Source organism: Hypanus sabinus, chromosome 10 (genome assembly GCF_030144855.1).
Source record: "Hypanus sabinus isolate sHypSab1 chromosome 10, sHypSab1.hap1, whole genome shotgun sequence".
Taxonomy (NCBI): domain Eukaryota; kingdom Metazoa; phylum Chordata; class Chondrichthyes; order Myliobatiformes; family Dasyatidae; genus Hypanus; species Hypanus sabinus.
This window is the reverse complement of record NC_082715.1, coordinates 136,143,596-136,159,681: the sequence shown is the minus strand read 5'-3', so window position 1 is coordinate 136,159,681 and position 16,086 is coordinate 136,143,596. Positions and strand designations below refer to the sequence as shown.

General features: G+C 52.0%; 1 protein-coding gene across 1 annotated transcript in view; it reads left to right on the top strand.

The window, feature by feature from the left end:
* The window catches only part of cmtr1 (cap methyltransferase 1), a 28,208-nt gene that overhangs the window by 3,516 nt on the left and 8,606 nt on the right, over window positions 1-16,086 (top strand). Inside the window, exons 4-16 of the mRNA XM_059983492.1 lie at window positions 462-554; window positions 634-705; window positions 1,756-1,850; window positions 2,111-2,183; window positions 2,691-2,889; window positions 5,705-5,823; window positions 6,550-6,646; window positions 9,415-9,547; window positions 9,900-10,079; window positions 10,320-10,376; window positions 13,722-13,779; window positions 14,224-14,292; window positions 15,305-15,600. Coding sequence (XP_059839475.1) covers window positions 462-554; window positions 634-705; window positions 1,756-1,850; window positions 2,111-2,183; window positions 2,691-2,889; window positions 5,705-5,823; window positions 6,550-6,646; window positions 9,415-9,547; window positions 9,900-10,079; window positions 10,320-10,376; window positions 13,722-13,779; window positions 14,224-14,292; window positions 15,305-15,600 — 1,541 coding nt within the window. The remainder of the gene's footprint in view (window positions 1-461; window positions 555-633; window positions 706-1,755; window positions 1,851-2,110; window positions 2,184-2,690; window positions 2,890-5,704; window positions 5,824-6,549; window positions 6,647-9,414; window positions 9,548-9,899; window positions 10,080-10,319; window positions 10,377-13,721; window positions 13,780-14,223; window positions 14,293-15,304; window positions 15,601-16,086) is intronic.

The window sequence follows — 16,086 nt, the reverse complement described above, 5'->3', positions numbered from 1 at the left end:
GTCACTGTGTCGGTAGACGGTAACCACGTCCCATACAGTGTCAGTCACTCACTGTCCAGCGACAGTAGCGTGAACTCACACAGTGTCCGTCACCCTGTGCCCAGCAATGATAACATGACCCATACAGTGTCAGTCGCCCTGTGTCCAGTGACGGTAACACGACCCACATGGTGTCAGTCACCATGTACGATTATGTATTTGAGTACACAGGGTGTATGGACCATGCAATGTTGGGCGTGTGGGCAGGGTGTAGGGTCTGTAAGCAGGGGGTGTTATTAGGTTGCATTGGGTTGTGTGTGTATTTGATCAGTGGACAGTTCTGTGGGTGCAGTGTGTTGTGTGTGTGTTGGGTTGGTGAGTGTGTTGGCTGTACAGGCAGGGTGTGTTATGCCTGCATGTTTGTATGTTGGGATTATCTGACTGACAGATCTTGCTGTGTGGTAATTTTTGCCTCTTCTCAGCCCAGTGCTTACGAACGGGTGGAGTGGTTTCCAGAATGTTCCCTGAAGATCCCAAATGCGTCGGAGCTGCGTGAGTGGATGTGCATCGGACAGGTACAGTGCTCTGTCCTAGATCTCGTCCCTGTTGTTTCAAGCGGTGTGTGTCTCACTCTGTGTTCTCTCTCCCTTGCAGCGGAAGATGGAGATCGAGGACGAGACGGAGTTCTGTGACGGAGACCTGCTGAGGGATGTTCTCAGGTGTAAGGTCAGTGAGCCACACCACATCGTCTTGGTTGGGCTGCGGTGCTGTGTTAAGAGGGGCAGGGCCACCAGGACAGGCCCCTGTTCTTGTACAAGCAGGAGTAATGGGCACTAGTAGGAACATTCCACATTATCTCCCCAACTCCCCATTCCCTCCTTTCTCTTACCAGCATCTCCTGCCCTCAATCTCCTCATGTCTGGACTGTCTCCGTCACTGCCCTGAATCAGGCACCTCTGACTGTCCTGATTCCTGGGGGAAAGGTCCCGTAGCTTAGCTTTCCTTAGCTACAGATTCCTTATTTTGATACGTGCCTGTGTCCTAAACTCCCCAGCCGGGTGGGGGGAAATGCCTTCTTGTCCCTACCGCCCAGCCCGGCACTGTGTTGTATATGAGATCCATCTGTAAACTCGAGAGCTCAGCATGCCAGTGTTACTGAAGCACTCAGCAGGTCACGCGTGGCTCCAGATTCCAGCATTCACACTGAGAATCCTTGTCTAGGTGCCCCAGCTTTGAAGCAGTGCTTTACCCAGGGGAGCTCTGGGAGTCCCCCGCCCATGTTCACCCTCTATCTTTTCACCTGCTTGTCATCAGTGTTTGCCTCAGGACTGGGTACTATGACCTGTGTTGTTTCGTCTGCCCACTATGCCCTCCTATCACCAGCTCTTCCCCCTCTCTCTTTTGTAGCACTACCTCCCTGTGCATGCTCAGACCTGGATACCCTCCCTTTGCCATCACAGATGATGCTCGACCCACTGTGTTCTTCCGGTAGGTGGTCAGTTGCTCCATTTTCCTCGATCTCCCCTCGTAGCAGGCCCGCTGCCCCAGATCCTCGCCACATTCCCTCTGTGGCTTCCTGTTCACAGTGCGTTTGGTGAGCTGGAGGCTGAGGAAGGGCAGGCTGAGTTGTGTTCGGGGTTAGGGAGCGTTGGGTGGGGTCAGGACTGACCCACGTTCACCCCGTTTACAGAGCGAGTTTGTTGAGTTGGAGGGGGAGGAGATTGGGGTTGAGGGTTGAGTGGGGTCAGGACTGACCCACGTTCACCCCGTTTACAGAGCGTGTTCGATGAGCTGGAGGGGGAGGAGATGCGGCGAGCTCGCACGAGGTCGAATCCCTTCGAGACCATCCGCGGGGTCTTCTTCCTGAACAGGTAACGGGGTCGGGAGTCGGGTGGGCAGGTGTGACGGAGGAGGAGAGGCGGTAGCCGGGAGTGTGATGTGAATGTGGCATAGTGGGGTGGCAGGAAGTGAGGGAGGGTTGTGGGTCTGGGGATTTCCAGAGATGTGGTCACTCGGTGGGGCTGATTGACTTCCTGGGTGAGCCCCATGGATGAGCCTGAGCATACGGGGTGGGGGTTTTATAGAGGATGGAGCCAGAGGTCATTGCCCTGACCTGTGTTTGGTGTCCCAGGGCAGCGATGAAGATGGCCAACATGGATCATGTGTTTGATTACATGTTCACCAACCCACGGGACAGCTTCGGTGTGAGTACCAATCCCACTTGCTCTCCCCCACCCTTCCTTCTTTCTCTCCCCCACCCCATAATATTAATTTTTACTAATCCATGGGACAGCCATAGCGTGAGTACCAATCCCACCCATTTCCTCCACCCCCCAGCATCGTCCTGCTCCCTCTCCACCAACGTGTTCGCCAACCCAAGGAGAGCCACCGTTCAAGTACTAATCCCACGTATAGCTTACTCTGCACGAGATTCACTAGTCTGAAGGGCAGCCTCGGCATCAGTACCCCTCCCTCCAACTCCCACCCTTCCCCAGTGGCTGCCCTCCACTCCCTGTCCTACTGTCCTTCCCTCGGACACACCGCACCTCCCTACCCCCACCGTGTCTCGTACCCCCATGCACCCCTGTGCCTGTCTTCCAGCGTCCGTTCATCCGGGTTGCTGTACTTTGCCGATGTCCGCGTGAGCCCCGGCAGGTTCTCGGACATCCTGCATCCTGGACCCCCGCAGACCCACCCTGCCTGTGTTCCAGCACCCGTTGGTCCGGGACAAAGACGGGGAGTTGCTGTACTTTGCTGATGTCTGCGCGGGTCCTGGCGGGTTCTCGGAGTACGTGCTCTGGAGGAAGCGCTGGCACGCCAAGGGCTTTGGCCTCACCCTGCGCGGCCCCAACGACTTCAAACTCGAGGACTTCTTCGCAGCCTCCAGCGAGTTCTTCGAGCCCTACTACGGTGGGTCGTGAGCAGGGGTGCGTTGATGAGGGTGGGGAACTGGATAGTGGTAGCTACTAGTGTACAGTGGGGAGGGGGCGGGACTGGTATGGGGAACAGGGCTGAAATGTGAATCCCTGCAGCGTCCGGTGACTCTGTGATTTAACTGATTGCAAATCCACCCTGTGGATCAATGACAGTGACGCCTCCCTTCCTGACAAGCTGAATGCTTTCTGTGCGCATTTGACCAATTGAGTGATGTAACATCGAGGAAAGCCCCCTCTGTTCCTGAGGAACAGGCACCCTCTGTGGCCACAGCGGAGCCGAGGAGGATCCTAGCCAGCGTAAACCCAGGCAAAGCTACAGGGCCAGACAGCATATTTGGTCAGGTGCTGAAGGACAGTACAGCCCAGCTAAAAGAGGTTTTATCGGACATCTTTAGTATCTCTCTGAAGCAGTCCACTGTCTCTGCGAGCTTCAAGGCATCATTCCGGTGCCCAGCAGAGATGGAAACTGGCCTAAGTGATTACCACCCAGTGGCGCTGATTTCAACAATCATGAAATGCTTTAACTGACTGGTAAATGGATCGTATAAAGTCCCACTTTCCAGCTACGCCGGACCCTCCAGCTCACCTACCTTTCAAACTAGTCCGCGGATGATGCCATGGCCTTGGCCCCCCACTTCATCCTGTCCCACCTCGAAAGTGATGCCTCATCGACTTCAGCTGCATGCTTAATATGAGACTGGTGGGTAACTGAACTCTTTGGGACTCAACACCTCACTCCAACTGGAACTTGGACTTCTTGATGGGAAGACCCCAACCAGTTTGAGTCGGCAGCAACATTTCAAGCTCCATCACGCTAATTACAGGTACCCCCAGAGACTTGTCAAATTGTATGAGACAACCTGAGTCTCAAGAAGGACAAGACAAAAGAGATAATTGTGGACTTCGAGAAGACACTGGTCGACCACTTGGTAACAGCTTCTTTCCTCGGGCTGTGAAACTAATGAATACCTTGCGACGAATGAGGTCTCATCACTAGAACAGTGAGCTGTTTACCTGTGCTGCACTTTACTACATGCGCTTTGAATTATTTTTTATTAACTTATAGTATAGATATTGTTTTATGTGGTGTGTGATATATTGTGTGGGTACACTGTGGTCTGGAGGAATGGTGTTTCTTCTATATACATAACTTTTTGTTCTATGTATAGTCAGATGACAATAAATTTTACTAGTCTCAGAGGCCAAAGTCAGAAAATCTTTCAAGAGGGTGAACCCTCATAAGGCATCAGGACCTGATGGTGTATCTGCTGGGGCTCTGAAAACCTTTGTTTAACAACTGATAGGAGTGTTCAAGGACATCTTTAATCTCTTGCTGCTGCAGTCAGAGGTTCCCACCGGCTTCCAAAGGGCGACAGTCATGCAAGTGCCCATGAGGAGCAGGGTGAGCTGCCTCAATGACTATCACTCAGCGGCATTTACAACTGCCGTGATGAAGTGCTTTGGAAGGTTGGTCATGGCCAGAATCAACTCCTGCCTCAGCAAGGACCTGCACCCGCTGCAATTTGGCTATCAGCAGATGTCATCTCACTGGCTTTCCACTCAGCCTTAGATCACCTGGACATTGTGTCAGGCTACTGTTTATTAACTACAGCTCCATGTTCAACACAATCATTCCCCCAGTTGTAATCAACAAGCTCCAAAACCTGGGCCTCTGTACCTGCCTCTGCAACTGGATCCTTGACTTCCTCACCGGGAGACCACACACTCTGTGCAGGTCAGAAATAACATCTCCTTGCTGACAGTCACCACTGGCAGACTGCAAGGATGTGTGCTTAGCCCACTGCTTTACTCTCTCTACACCCACGACTGTGTGACTAGGCACAGTTCAAACGCCATCCATAAATTTGCTGATGACACAACTACTGTTGGCAAAATTTTAAAGCACAGGTGCGAGATAGACCGATTGTGGACTTGAGGAAGGGGAAGACGAGGGAACACACACCAGTGCTCAACGAGGGATCAGTAGTGGAAAAAGGTGAGGGGTTTCAAGTTCCTGGTTGTCAACGTCTCTGAGGCCTAACATATAGATGTAATTACGAAGAAGACACACCGGCAGCTATGTTTCGTCAGGAGCTTGAGGGGGTTTGATATGTCACCAAAGACACTCGCAGATTTCTACAGGTGTACCCTGGAGAGAACACTGACTAGTTGCATCTCTTCAGTATGGAGGGGCCACTGCACAGGATCGGAAAAAGCTGCAGAAGGTTGTAAACTCAGCCAGCTCCGTCATGGGACTAACCTCCCCAACGTCGAGGACGCCTTCAAAAGGCAATGACTCAAAAAGGCAGCTTCCATCATTAAGGACCCCATCTCCCAGGTCAGGCCCTTTTCTCATTGCTACCATCAAGGAGGAGGTGTAGGAGCTTGAAGAGACACATTCAACATTTCAGGAACAGCTTCTTCCCCTCTGCCATCGGATTTCTGAATGGACATTGAACCCATGGACACTACCTCACTATTTTGTTGCTCTTTTTTTTAGTACTTAGTTTGATTTATTTCAATATATTTCTTATTGTAATTTAGTTGTTTTATTATGCTTTCCAGACCTATTCCATAACATATGCCAGTGATGTTAAACCTGATTCTGATTGTGGGGTGAGGGGTGGGGATGAGTTCTGGATTAGATGGGCTTTGTTTGTGGTTGACTGCTGGGGTTTGACTCAGGGTTACAGCCAGGCGGAGTCAGAATCGGGGTTGGTGGTGGTGGGGTCACGGATGGGTGAGGGTTGCGACCCCCGGCTGCTGACGGTAATGTGTTCCCCCCCCAGGTGAGGGGGGTGTGGACGGGGACGGAGACATCACCCGACCCGAGAACATCACTGAGTTCCGCCGCTTCGTGTTGGAGAACACCGACCGCAGGGGAGTCCACTTCCTCATGGCCGACGGGGTAGGTGGGATCAGACCCCCCCCCCCCCACCCCCCGACACTGACCCGACTGTGGCACTGCCTTTTGACCCCTTCCCAATCCTTCGGGGTCCCCTGCCCCAACCTCAGCACCACCCTCCGATCCAGGCACCTCCCCAACCCTGCACAACCCCCTGACCCCTGTGCCACAGCTGACCTCTTCCCAAATCCTCCCCAATCCCAGAAGCACCCCTGACCCCTTTCCAAGCACACCCTGGTCCTGACACCAATATCCATCCCTCCTGGTCCCCGGCACTATCCCTGACTCCTTCCCAACCCATTGCCGAGCCTGGCACCTCCCCCCCCCCCCCCCCATCCCCTCTCAGACCCCGACTCCTCCCCAATCCAGGCACCTCTCTCTAACCCCTCTTCGTCACCACTCTCTGCCCACCCCGGCCTGATCTCCAGATCGTGGCACTGCCATCAACTCTAACACTGCTCCACCCTTTGATCTGACCCCTGAAACCCTTCTCCCACCCAGCCCAGACCTCCACTACTGACCCTGACCCTGGCTGTATGTCCGGCCCCTCATCTTGCCCTCCCTGCGGCCAGTGCACAGGAGGATCCCAACGTCGATGCACCCTTACCACCCCCCCCCCCACCCCCGTACACAGGAGAATCCCAGTGCTGATGCACCTTGCCCTGCCGCGCACTCTTCCCCCCGCCGTTCTCAGGAGGATCCCAGTGCTGATGCTGTCCTTGTGTCCAGGGATTCTCGGTGGAGGGACAAGAAAACCTACAGGAAATCCTCAGCAAACAGCTGCTTCTCTGCCAGGTGCTGGTGGGGCTCAGCGTCATCCGCACAGGTATGGGAATGTGTAAACAGCATGGTCTATACAGGTATGGGGGCGAGTAAACAGCATGGTCCGTACAGGTATACACAGGTATGGGGGCGGGTAAACAGCATGGTCCGTACAGGTATACATAGGTATGGGGGCGGGTAAACAGCATGGTCCGTACAGGTATGGGGGCGGGTAAACAGCGTGGTCCGCACAGGTATACACAGGTATGGGGGCGGGTAAACAGCGTGGTCCGCACAGGTATACATAGGTATGGGGGCGGGTAAACAGCGTGGTCAGTACAGGTATACACAGGTATGGGGGCGGGTAAACAGCGTGGTCCGCACAGGTATACACAGGTATGGGGGCAGGTAAACAGCGTGGTCCGCACAGGTATACACAGGTATGGGGGCGGGTAAACAGCGTGGTCCGTACAGGTATACACAGGTATGGGGGCGGGTAAACAGCGTATTCCGCACAGGTATACACAGGTATGGGGGCGGGTAAACAGCGTGGTCAGTACAGGTATACACAGGTATGGGGGCGGGTAAACAGCGTGGTCAGTACAGGTATACACAGGTATGGGGGCGGGTAAACAGCGTATTCCGCACAGGTATACACAGGTATGGGGGCGGGTAAGCAGCGTGGTAAACAGGTATAGGGAAATGGTAAACACTGTGGACAGTGGAAGTACAGTTGCAAGAAAATGTTTGTGAACCCTTTGCAATTACCTGGTTTTCTGCATTAATTACTTGTAAAATGTGGTCCTGATTTTCATCTATGTCTTGATAATAGACAAGTACAATCTGTCGAAACTTAACAACATGCAAATAATTGTGTCTCTTCTTGTCAATACTGAGTACACCATTTAAGCAATCACAGTCTAGGTTCAAAAAAGTATGTGAACCTCTGGGGTAATGCCTTCTGCAAAATCTATTTGGAGTCAGGTGTCCCAGTCAATGAGATGATATTGGAGGTGTGGGTTGTAGAGGTGCCCTGCTGTATCAAAAAGGCATTCAAAGTCAGGTTACTGACAGAGCCTGCACTTCTCAAGAAAGATCTGTTTACGTGCACCATGCCTTAAGCAAAACAACTTTCAGATGACCTTAGAAGAATTGTAAAGATATGTGAAACTGGAAAAGGCTACAAAAGCATTTCTAAAGACCTGAGTGTTCATCAGTCCACAGTAAGAGAAGTTGTCTGCAAATGGAGGAAACTCAGTACTGTTGCCACTCTCCCTAGGAGTGGGCATCCTGCACAGATCACACCAAGAGCAGAATGCAATGTTGGAGGTGAGAAAGAACCCAAGGGTAACAGCAATAGACCTTGCTAAAGTCTCTGTTCATGTATCCACGGAAAACACTGAACAAGAGTGGTGTTCATGGAAGGACACCATAGAGGAAACTTAACTGCTTTCCAAAAAAAGCATTGCTGCACATCTCAAGTTTGCAAAAGTCCACCTGGATGTTGTACGATGCTTCTGGGACAAAGTTCTGTGGACAAATGGGACAAAAGTTGAACAACTTTGGCAGAAATGCACACTGCTATGTTTGGAGGAAAAAGAGCACTGCACGCCAACACCAAAACCTCATCCCAACTGTGAAGCCTGGTGGAAGGAGCTTCGTGGTTTGGAGCTGCTTTGCTGCCTCACGGCCTCGGCAGCTTGCAGTCGTTGAGGGAACAATGAATTCAAAATTGTACAGAATGACAGGGTGTCGGTCTGTCACCTGAAGCTTAATAGTTGAGTGATGTAACAAGACAGTGATGCAATGCACATTATACAGCAACAGAATGGCTTAAAAAGAAGAAAATCTGTCCTTTGGAATGGCCAAGTCAGAGTCCAGACCTTAACCCAATTGAAATGCCGTGACATGACCTGAAGAGGCTGTTCATGCAAGGTATCTCAGAAATATTGATAACTGAATGGTCTAAAATTCCTCCTTGCCCTTGTGCAAGCCTGATCAGTTCGGTGGAGGTTATTGCTGCTAAAGGATGTTCTACTATTTATTAAGTACAAGGGTTCACATACTTTTTCCAGCCTGGACTGTGAATGATTAAACAATGTGTTCAATAAAGACATGAAAAGTACAATTGTGTTTTATTAGCTTTAACAGATTTTGTTTTTCTATTATTGTGACTTAGATGAAGAACAGACCACATTTTATGAGTAATGAATGCAGAAAATGAGGTAATTGCAAAGGGTTCACAAGCATACAGGTATTTAGGTATTTGGAGACAATAAACATCATGGTCTGTGCAGGTAGTACGGGGATGGGGGAGGGGGTAAGCAGTGCGTTCCATGTAGGTATGTTCAGGTATAAGGGAGGGGTAAACGGTGTGATCAGTGTAGGTACTTTCAAGTATGGGGAGGGGGTAAACAGCGTGGTCCATGCAGGCTTATGGGGGTGGGGGGTGGAGGAAGCACTGTGGTCCGTACAGGTCAGAGGAGCATGCAGAGGTGTTGTCTGCACAGGTACATGCAGATACTCTGGGGTGGAGATGGTGGGGCGGGGGAGCACGAAGATTTGGGAATGTGGTCTGTGTCGGTCTGGAGGAGAGATGGGAGGGGTGATAGAGAGGTCTATAAATATGGTGGGGCGCGTCTCAGTGAGGGTCTGCCTCACTGCAGATCCTGGTGTGATACGGGGAGTGGGAGGTTAGGGGGTGGTGCTTTGGGTGGGTGTTCTGCTGCCCACTGCAGCCACTTCACGGGTCATTGTGAGTCGTGTGGGGTTAATGAGCAGAGCCAGGGGTCAGTGTAAGGTTCAGGGTTTACCTCTCACCTTCCTCCGCAGGCGGACACTTTGTGTGCAAGACCTTTGACCTGTTCACGCCGTTCAGCGCCGGGCTCATCTACCTCCTCTTCCTCTGCTTCGAGAGGGTGTCGCTGTTCAAACCCATCACTAGCCGTCCGGCCAACTCTGAGCGGTCAGCGCCCATTCTGTCCTGTCCTGTCCCACTGACCGACACCGCTCCGTCCCAGTGATGACCCACGTGCTTAGGGAGGCAGGTGGAAATAAGATGGAGGGAGGGGAAGGGTGGTACTCTGCAGTCAGTTGGTTCCTTGCTCCCCGGGTACGTGGTGTGCTGGTCTCCGCGAGAGGGTCATGAGAGAGGAATGGGGGTTGTCTGTGGTCAGATTCTCTCCTTCACCCATCCCTCAACACCTCCCCCTTTTCCCTCTTCCCCATACATGGTGTCTCAGTCTGTGCAGGAGGATGGTGAAGGGGTGTGGGGTTACACGTTCCGTTGTCAGATGTTTTCTCTCTCTCACTCTCAGGTACATCGTGTGCCGATCTCTGCGGGAGGGTACGGACGTGGTGCGTGATTATCTCTTCACCGTCAACGTGAAGCTGAACCAGTTGCGGGGCTCAGACCAGGACGTCACCACCCTCGTGCCGCTCGCTGTCCTCAAAGCCCACCAGCCCTTCTCCCAGCACCTTTGCACCTCTAACCAGAGGTGAGTGGTTCCCTGCCCCCATCCCCGACCCCCCTGGATCTCCAAACCCATCCCCACCCCATCTGGACCTCCAAACTCACCCCTACCCTCTGACCTGCCTGGTCCCAAACCACTTTCCCACGATCCTCTGCACCCATTCAGCTGACGCTCTTTACAGATGAATACACCGGACACAAACCCCCCGATATGGGCCGTGGCTCTGATCCCGGCTGAGATTGACTCTGACCCTTTCTCTTCCAGCCATGCTGTGCTCCAGATCAAGGCTCTGGCTAAAATTCATGCCTTCATTCGTGATCCGTGAGTATGGTGCGCTCTCTCCCTGAACCCCCCCCCCCCCCCCCGCACACAGCCCAACAAGTCTCTGACCCCCCCCCCCCCCGCCCCACAGTCTCCAGACTGTTCCCTTGCGTCTCTGCCCCTTTCCCCCATGTCTCTGTGGGTTCCTGGTGATCGCCAGTGGCGATGTACCTGGGACTGGGGTTAGTGTTGGGAGCCTGGTGTTCAACGGGTTGCCTCAGTTGGGAAAGCGTTGTTCGGGGCAGGGCATGGCTTCTTTCTGCCCACCTATGCGAGATGGAGATGGTGATTACCCCTTGATGGGCGTATATGGAGGCTGTGGTTACCCAGCCATCTGTTGGAGTTGGTCCCAGTCTCTTTGCATTTGCCCTACTAAGGTGCAATACCTCACATTTTTCTGGGTTAAACTCCATCTGCCATTTTTCTGCTCATATCTGTATCACACTGTATTCTTTACCAGTCTTCTACACTATCCACAACTCCACCAATCTTGGTATCAAAAAAAACCCCAAATATTGATCCCTCTGACCTCAACATTGTCCATATCCCTCCATCTTCACAGTCTTGTGCCTATCCAAATCTCTCAAAAGCCTCTAAGGTATTTGCCTCTGCCAACATACCAGGTAGCGTATTCCAGGCATCCACCTCTCTCTGAATAAAAAAAACTTGCCCCTCACATCTCTCTGAACCTATGCCCTCTCAGCTTCAATGATTGCCCTCTGGTGTTAGACATTTCAACCCTGGGAAGCAGACAGTCCCTGTCCACTATCTATGCCTCTCTATCAGATCACCCCTGAGCCAGCTCCACTCCAGAGAAAAGAACCCAAGTTTATCCAGCCCCCATGATAGCACATGCCCTCTAAACCAGGCAGCACCCTGTTAACCCTCTTCTGCAGCTTCTCCAAAGCCTGAACGTCCTTCCTATAGTGGGGTGTCCAGAACTGTATGCAATGCTCCAGATGTGGCCTAACCAGTTTTACAAAGTTTTGCAACATTAGCTTATAACTTTTAAATTCATTGCCTTGACTAATAAAAGCACCCATTCCATAAGCCTTAATCACCGTAACAATGTGTGTAGCCACTCTCAAGAGCTATGAGCTTGGATCCCAAGATCTCTTTGCTCAGTGACACTATTAACAGTGTACTGTCTCCTTACATTTGCCCTACCAAGGTGCAACATCTCAAAGTTATCTGGGTTAAGCATTTCCATTTCTCTGCATCCAAGCAAGTGTTCCTCCCTTATCCTTGAGTTGTCCCACCCTCTCCCTAGTTACCCTCTTGCTCATGTATGTGTAGAATGCCTTGGGATTCACCTTAATCCAACTTTCCAAGGACTTTTCATGGCTCATCCTGGCTTTTCTAATTCCCTTCTTCAGTTCTTTCCTGGCTTCTTTATATTCCTCGTGTGTTCCATTTGATCCTAACTCCTGAAGCTTTACATACTTCTTATTTTTCTTCTTGACTAAATTTGTTGCCACTCCGGACATCCATGATTCTCTTACCTTTCCATCCCTGTCCTTCCTTCTAATATGAATACCTTTTCATATTCTGTGCAATTGATCTTTAAGCACCCTCCACATGTCTGATGTGGACTTGACAGAAAAAAAAAGTGTTCCCTATTAACTTAGTCCATGTCTAATGCCCTTGTAATCTGCCCTCTTCCAATTTAAAGCTCTCATACTAGGACCGTACCTATCCTTATCTATACTGATCCTGATAGTTAGGAGTTATGACCACTTAACTGCTCACCCACTGAAACGTCGTTCACCTTTGTCAGGCTCATTACCCAACACCAGGTCCAGTACGGCTCCTCCTCTCATTGAACCATCTACATCTAGATACTTAACAAATTCTGCCCCATCTTAAACCCCTTGCACTAAGAAGGTCCCAGGTTTAATTAGGGAAGTTGAAAACCTCATGACAGCAATTCTATTATTTTTACATATTTTCTTACATGAATTGTGTATCTGTTCCTCAGTGTTCCAGTGGCTGTTGAGGGGTTTGAGGTGCAATCCCATCAGTGTGATTGCTCCCTTCTTAATCCTGAGTTCTGTCCAAATAGTGTCTGGACCCTCCATCGTGTCTGTCCTGGGTGCAGCTGGGGATATTGTCCCTAATTAGTAGTGCAACTTCACACCCCTCCCTTTTACTTCTTTATCTTCTCTAAAATTTCAAAAACCTGGTACATTAATCATCCATGCCTGCTCCTCTCTCTACCAAGTTTCGGTAATGGTTACAACATCCTGGTTTCATGTACTGATCCATGCTATAAGTTCATCACACTTACCTATTATAATCAAAGTATTAAAGTATATACACTTCAAGCTATCCAACCCACCATACTTGTTATTTCGATTTTACCTTTCAATACTTTCCCTACCTTCTACCTTCTGGCCTGATCCACTTACTGAGCTGGCGCCCCGGTTCCCAGCCCCGTGCAAAACCAGTTTAAACTCTCCCGAGTAGCACCAGCAAACCTCCCGACCAGGACATTGGTTCCCCTCCAGGTTGGATGCACAGGTCACTCCTTGCCCACAAAAGGTCCCAGTGGTCCAAGAATTTGAAAACCTGTCCTCTGCACCATCTCCTCGGTCACTCGTTCATCTGTGCTATCAACTCATTCCTACCTGCACTAGCCTGTGGCGCTGGGAGTAATCTGCAGATTACAACCTCAAAGAGGCCCTTCTCTTCAGCATCTTTCCTAACCCTATATGCTCACTGCGTAGGACCTCTTTCCCCTTTTGTTTTTGCTTGTGTCATTTTGCTGATCTTATGCCAATATGCACTACGACCTCTGGCTGTTCACCCTCCCCGTTGAGAATACCCTGCAGGCGATTCGATGCATCCAAGAGGCAACACACCATCCTTGAGTCTCCTTTGCGGCCACAGAATTCTCTTTTCGTCTCCCTGACTATCAAGTCCCCTTTAGCTACTGTACTGACTGACTTTACCCTTCCCTGTCGAGCCTCACAGGGCCACCAGCCTGGCTGCTGCCATAAGTACCGCTCCCCCCACCCTCCACCAACCATACTTGTTGCTGAGGAATGCGTCCACAGGGAAACCCTGAACGGACTTTTTAATCCCCTTGCCTCTCCTTATGGTTACCCGTCAGCTCTCCGAAACCTGATCCCTGGGCTGACCACCTCATCAAATGTCTCATCTATAATGCCTTCATCCTCCCGAATGATTCTGAGTACATCCAGCTCCTTGACCCGGTCGGTCAGGCGCTGCAGTTGGGTATATTTCCTGCAGATGCAGCCATCGTCAGGGTTGCTGACCCGGCGGGGGAGGGGGCATCGGTACGTGTGACCAACTCAGTAACCGGCCCCTTGTCTCCCCCCCCAGAAACCTGAACGAGCTGCGACAAGCTGACCTGCGTAAGGAGTGCCTGACGCTGTGGGGGGTGAGTCACCTCGGTAACCCTCTCCCTGTCTTCACGGCTACCTCCCCCTCCCCCCCCCCCCCCCCCCGCAACCAATCGCAGCAGCCGCTCTCCGGTGAATCCTCCCTCCCCTCCCATGCTAAACCTTCCCTCCACCTACCTGCCTGTCTCCCCCTTCCCGATGAACCTCTCCCCGAACCCCTCCAACACCTCGTACTTGCTCACCTGTTTCTCCCCAGCACCTTTCCACCCGTTCTTCCTGCACCTGTCTCCCCATCCCCTCCCCTCCCCAGTAACCTGTCCAGCGATGCTGAACCTTCCCTCGCTTCCCGCACCCGCCTCCCCCTCAGCTCCCCAGTGACCCCTCACTCCAAAGTGCCTCTACGGGGCAGCCACTCACACCTTCCCCCACTGACCTACTCCCCCCACAATCCCCCCCTCCATGACAAGAGTGTCTCCCCCCAGATCCCGGACAAGGCCCGAGTGGCTCCGAGCTCAACAGACCCTCGCACCAGGTTCCTGCAGCTCATCCAGGTGGTTGGCCGGGGGAGCGGGAGAGGGAGTATGAGGTAGAGAGGGGAGGGAGGGGATGTGGGGGGGGTGAGGTAGGGAAGTGGGAGAGGGGTAACGTGAGTGGGGGCAGAAAGGGGAAGAAATGTTTGAGGGAGAGGGGCGATGTTTGGTGTATAAATGGTAGGGAGAAGAGAGCGAGGGGGTTGGGGCGGTGTAAGTGATAGGGAGATATTGGGGTTATGTGGTAGGGAGGGGGAGGGATGTTGGTCGGTGAGGTAACTGATAGGAAGGAAGGCGCTGTTGGCATGTGGTGGGGGAGAGAAAGGACGGAGTTTAGGGGGTGTAAGTGATGAGGAGAGGAGTGATCACTGTTGGGGGTATAATTGGCAGGGGTTTCAGGGTTGAGGGTAATGTAAAGATGGGGAGGGAGGGATGCTGGTGTGGTGCATGTGGTAGGAGGAGGGGATGTTGAGGTGGGTTAAGTGGTGGGGGAGAGGAGGGGATGTTGTGGATGGTGTAACTGATAGGAAGGAGGGTGATGGGGAGACGAGGGGCAGGGAGTTGAGCGTGGTATAGGTGATGGGGTAGAGGAGGGTCATTTTTGGGGGTATGTGGTAGGGGGTTGGTTGGGGGTGGTTGTTGAGGGTTTAAGTGGTAGGGGTTTGGGGGTTGAGAGTAGTGTAAAGGAGAGAGGGCATGGATGTTGAGGTGGTGTAAGTGGTAGGGGGAGATGAGGGGAGGGGATTTTGGGGGTGGTTTAAGTGATAGGGAGGGGTAGAGGAAGGGTAGCGGATGTTGGGCGTGGTGTCAGTGGTGTGGAGGGGATATTGGGGGTTAGAAATGATTGTGCAGAGTGGGGTGGGTGTTGGGTGGCTGGGGTGATTGTCGCAGATGAGAGGGCATGTTCAGGAAGCTGGAGAAATGGGTGGGCTGGGTGGTAAGGTTGGGGAACGAGGGTAGGAAGGTTTCAGAGGTTTATTCTCCGTTTCCTGCTGCCCACCTGCCACATTTGCTATCTCGCCTCCCTCCCCAGGGTAGTGAGGTGGACACCTTTGGTTACCGAGCAACTCCACTAACGACCGACACCATCCATCGGATCAGCCAACTCCTTAACTATCGCTGCCTGGTCGCTGGGGGTGAGCAGTACTTCCTGCTGGGAGCAGGGGTGAGTCTGGGCACAAGGAAGTGGGGTGGTCACTCTGTGGGTGGAAGGGATCCTGTGGAGAAGCAGGGGGAGGTGGGGGGAGTCAAGTCACCAGTGATGAGGATCCTCGATGTTGGTGGGGATGGGAAGATCCGGGGTTTCGACCCAAAGACTGTGAAGGAACGGTGAGATGGTTGCCCATTGGGAGGGTGTGCCACACGTGAGGCTTTTTAATAAGGTAAGAGCCCGTGATACTACAGGAAAGATTGGCTCACTGGCAGGAGGCAAAGAACGGAAGGGAGCCTTTTCTGGTTGGCTGCTAGTAACTAGCGATGTTCTGCAAGGTTCAGTGTTGGGATCTCTTTACATTCTATGTCAGTGATTTGGATGACAGAATTGATGGTTTTGTTGCCAGGTTTGTAGACGATGCAGAGAGGTGGAGAGGCAGGTTGTGTTCAGGAAGCAGGGAATCTGCAGATGGACTTGGGCTGATTGGGGAATTGGCAAAGAAATGGCAGATGGAATGCAGTGTCGTGAAGTGCAGTTTGGTAGAAGGAATAAAGACATAGACTATTTTGAGAGGACTAGAATATATAAGGAAGGATGTGATGCTGAGGCTTTATAAGGCAATGGTCATACCATGCTTGGAGTATTGTGTGCCATCTTGTACT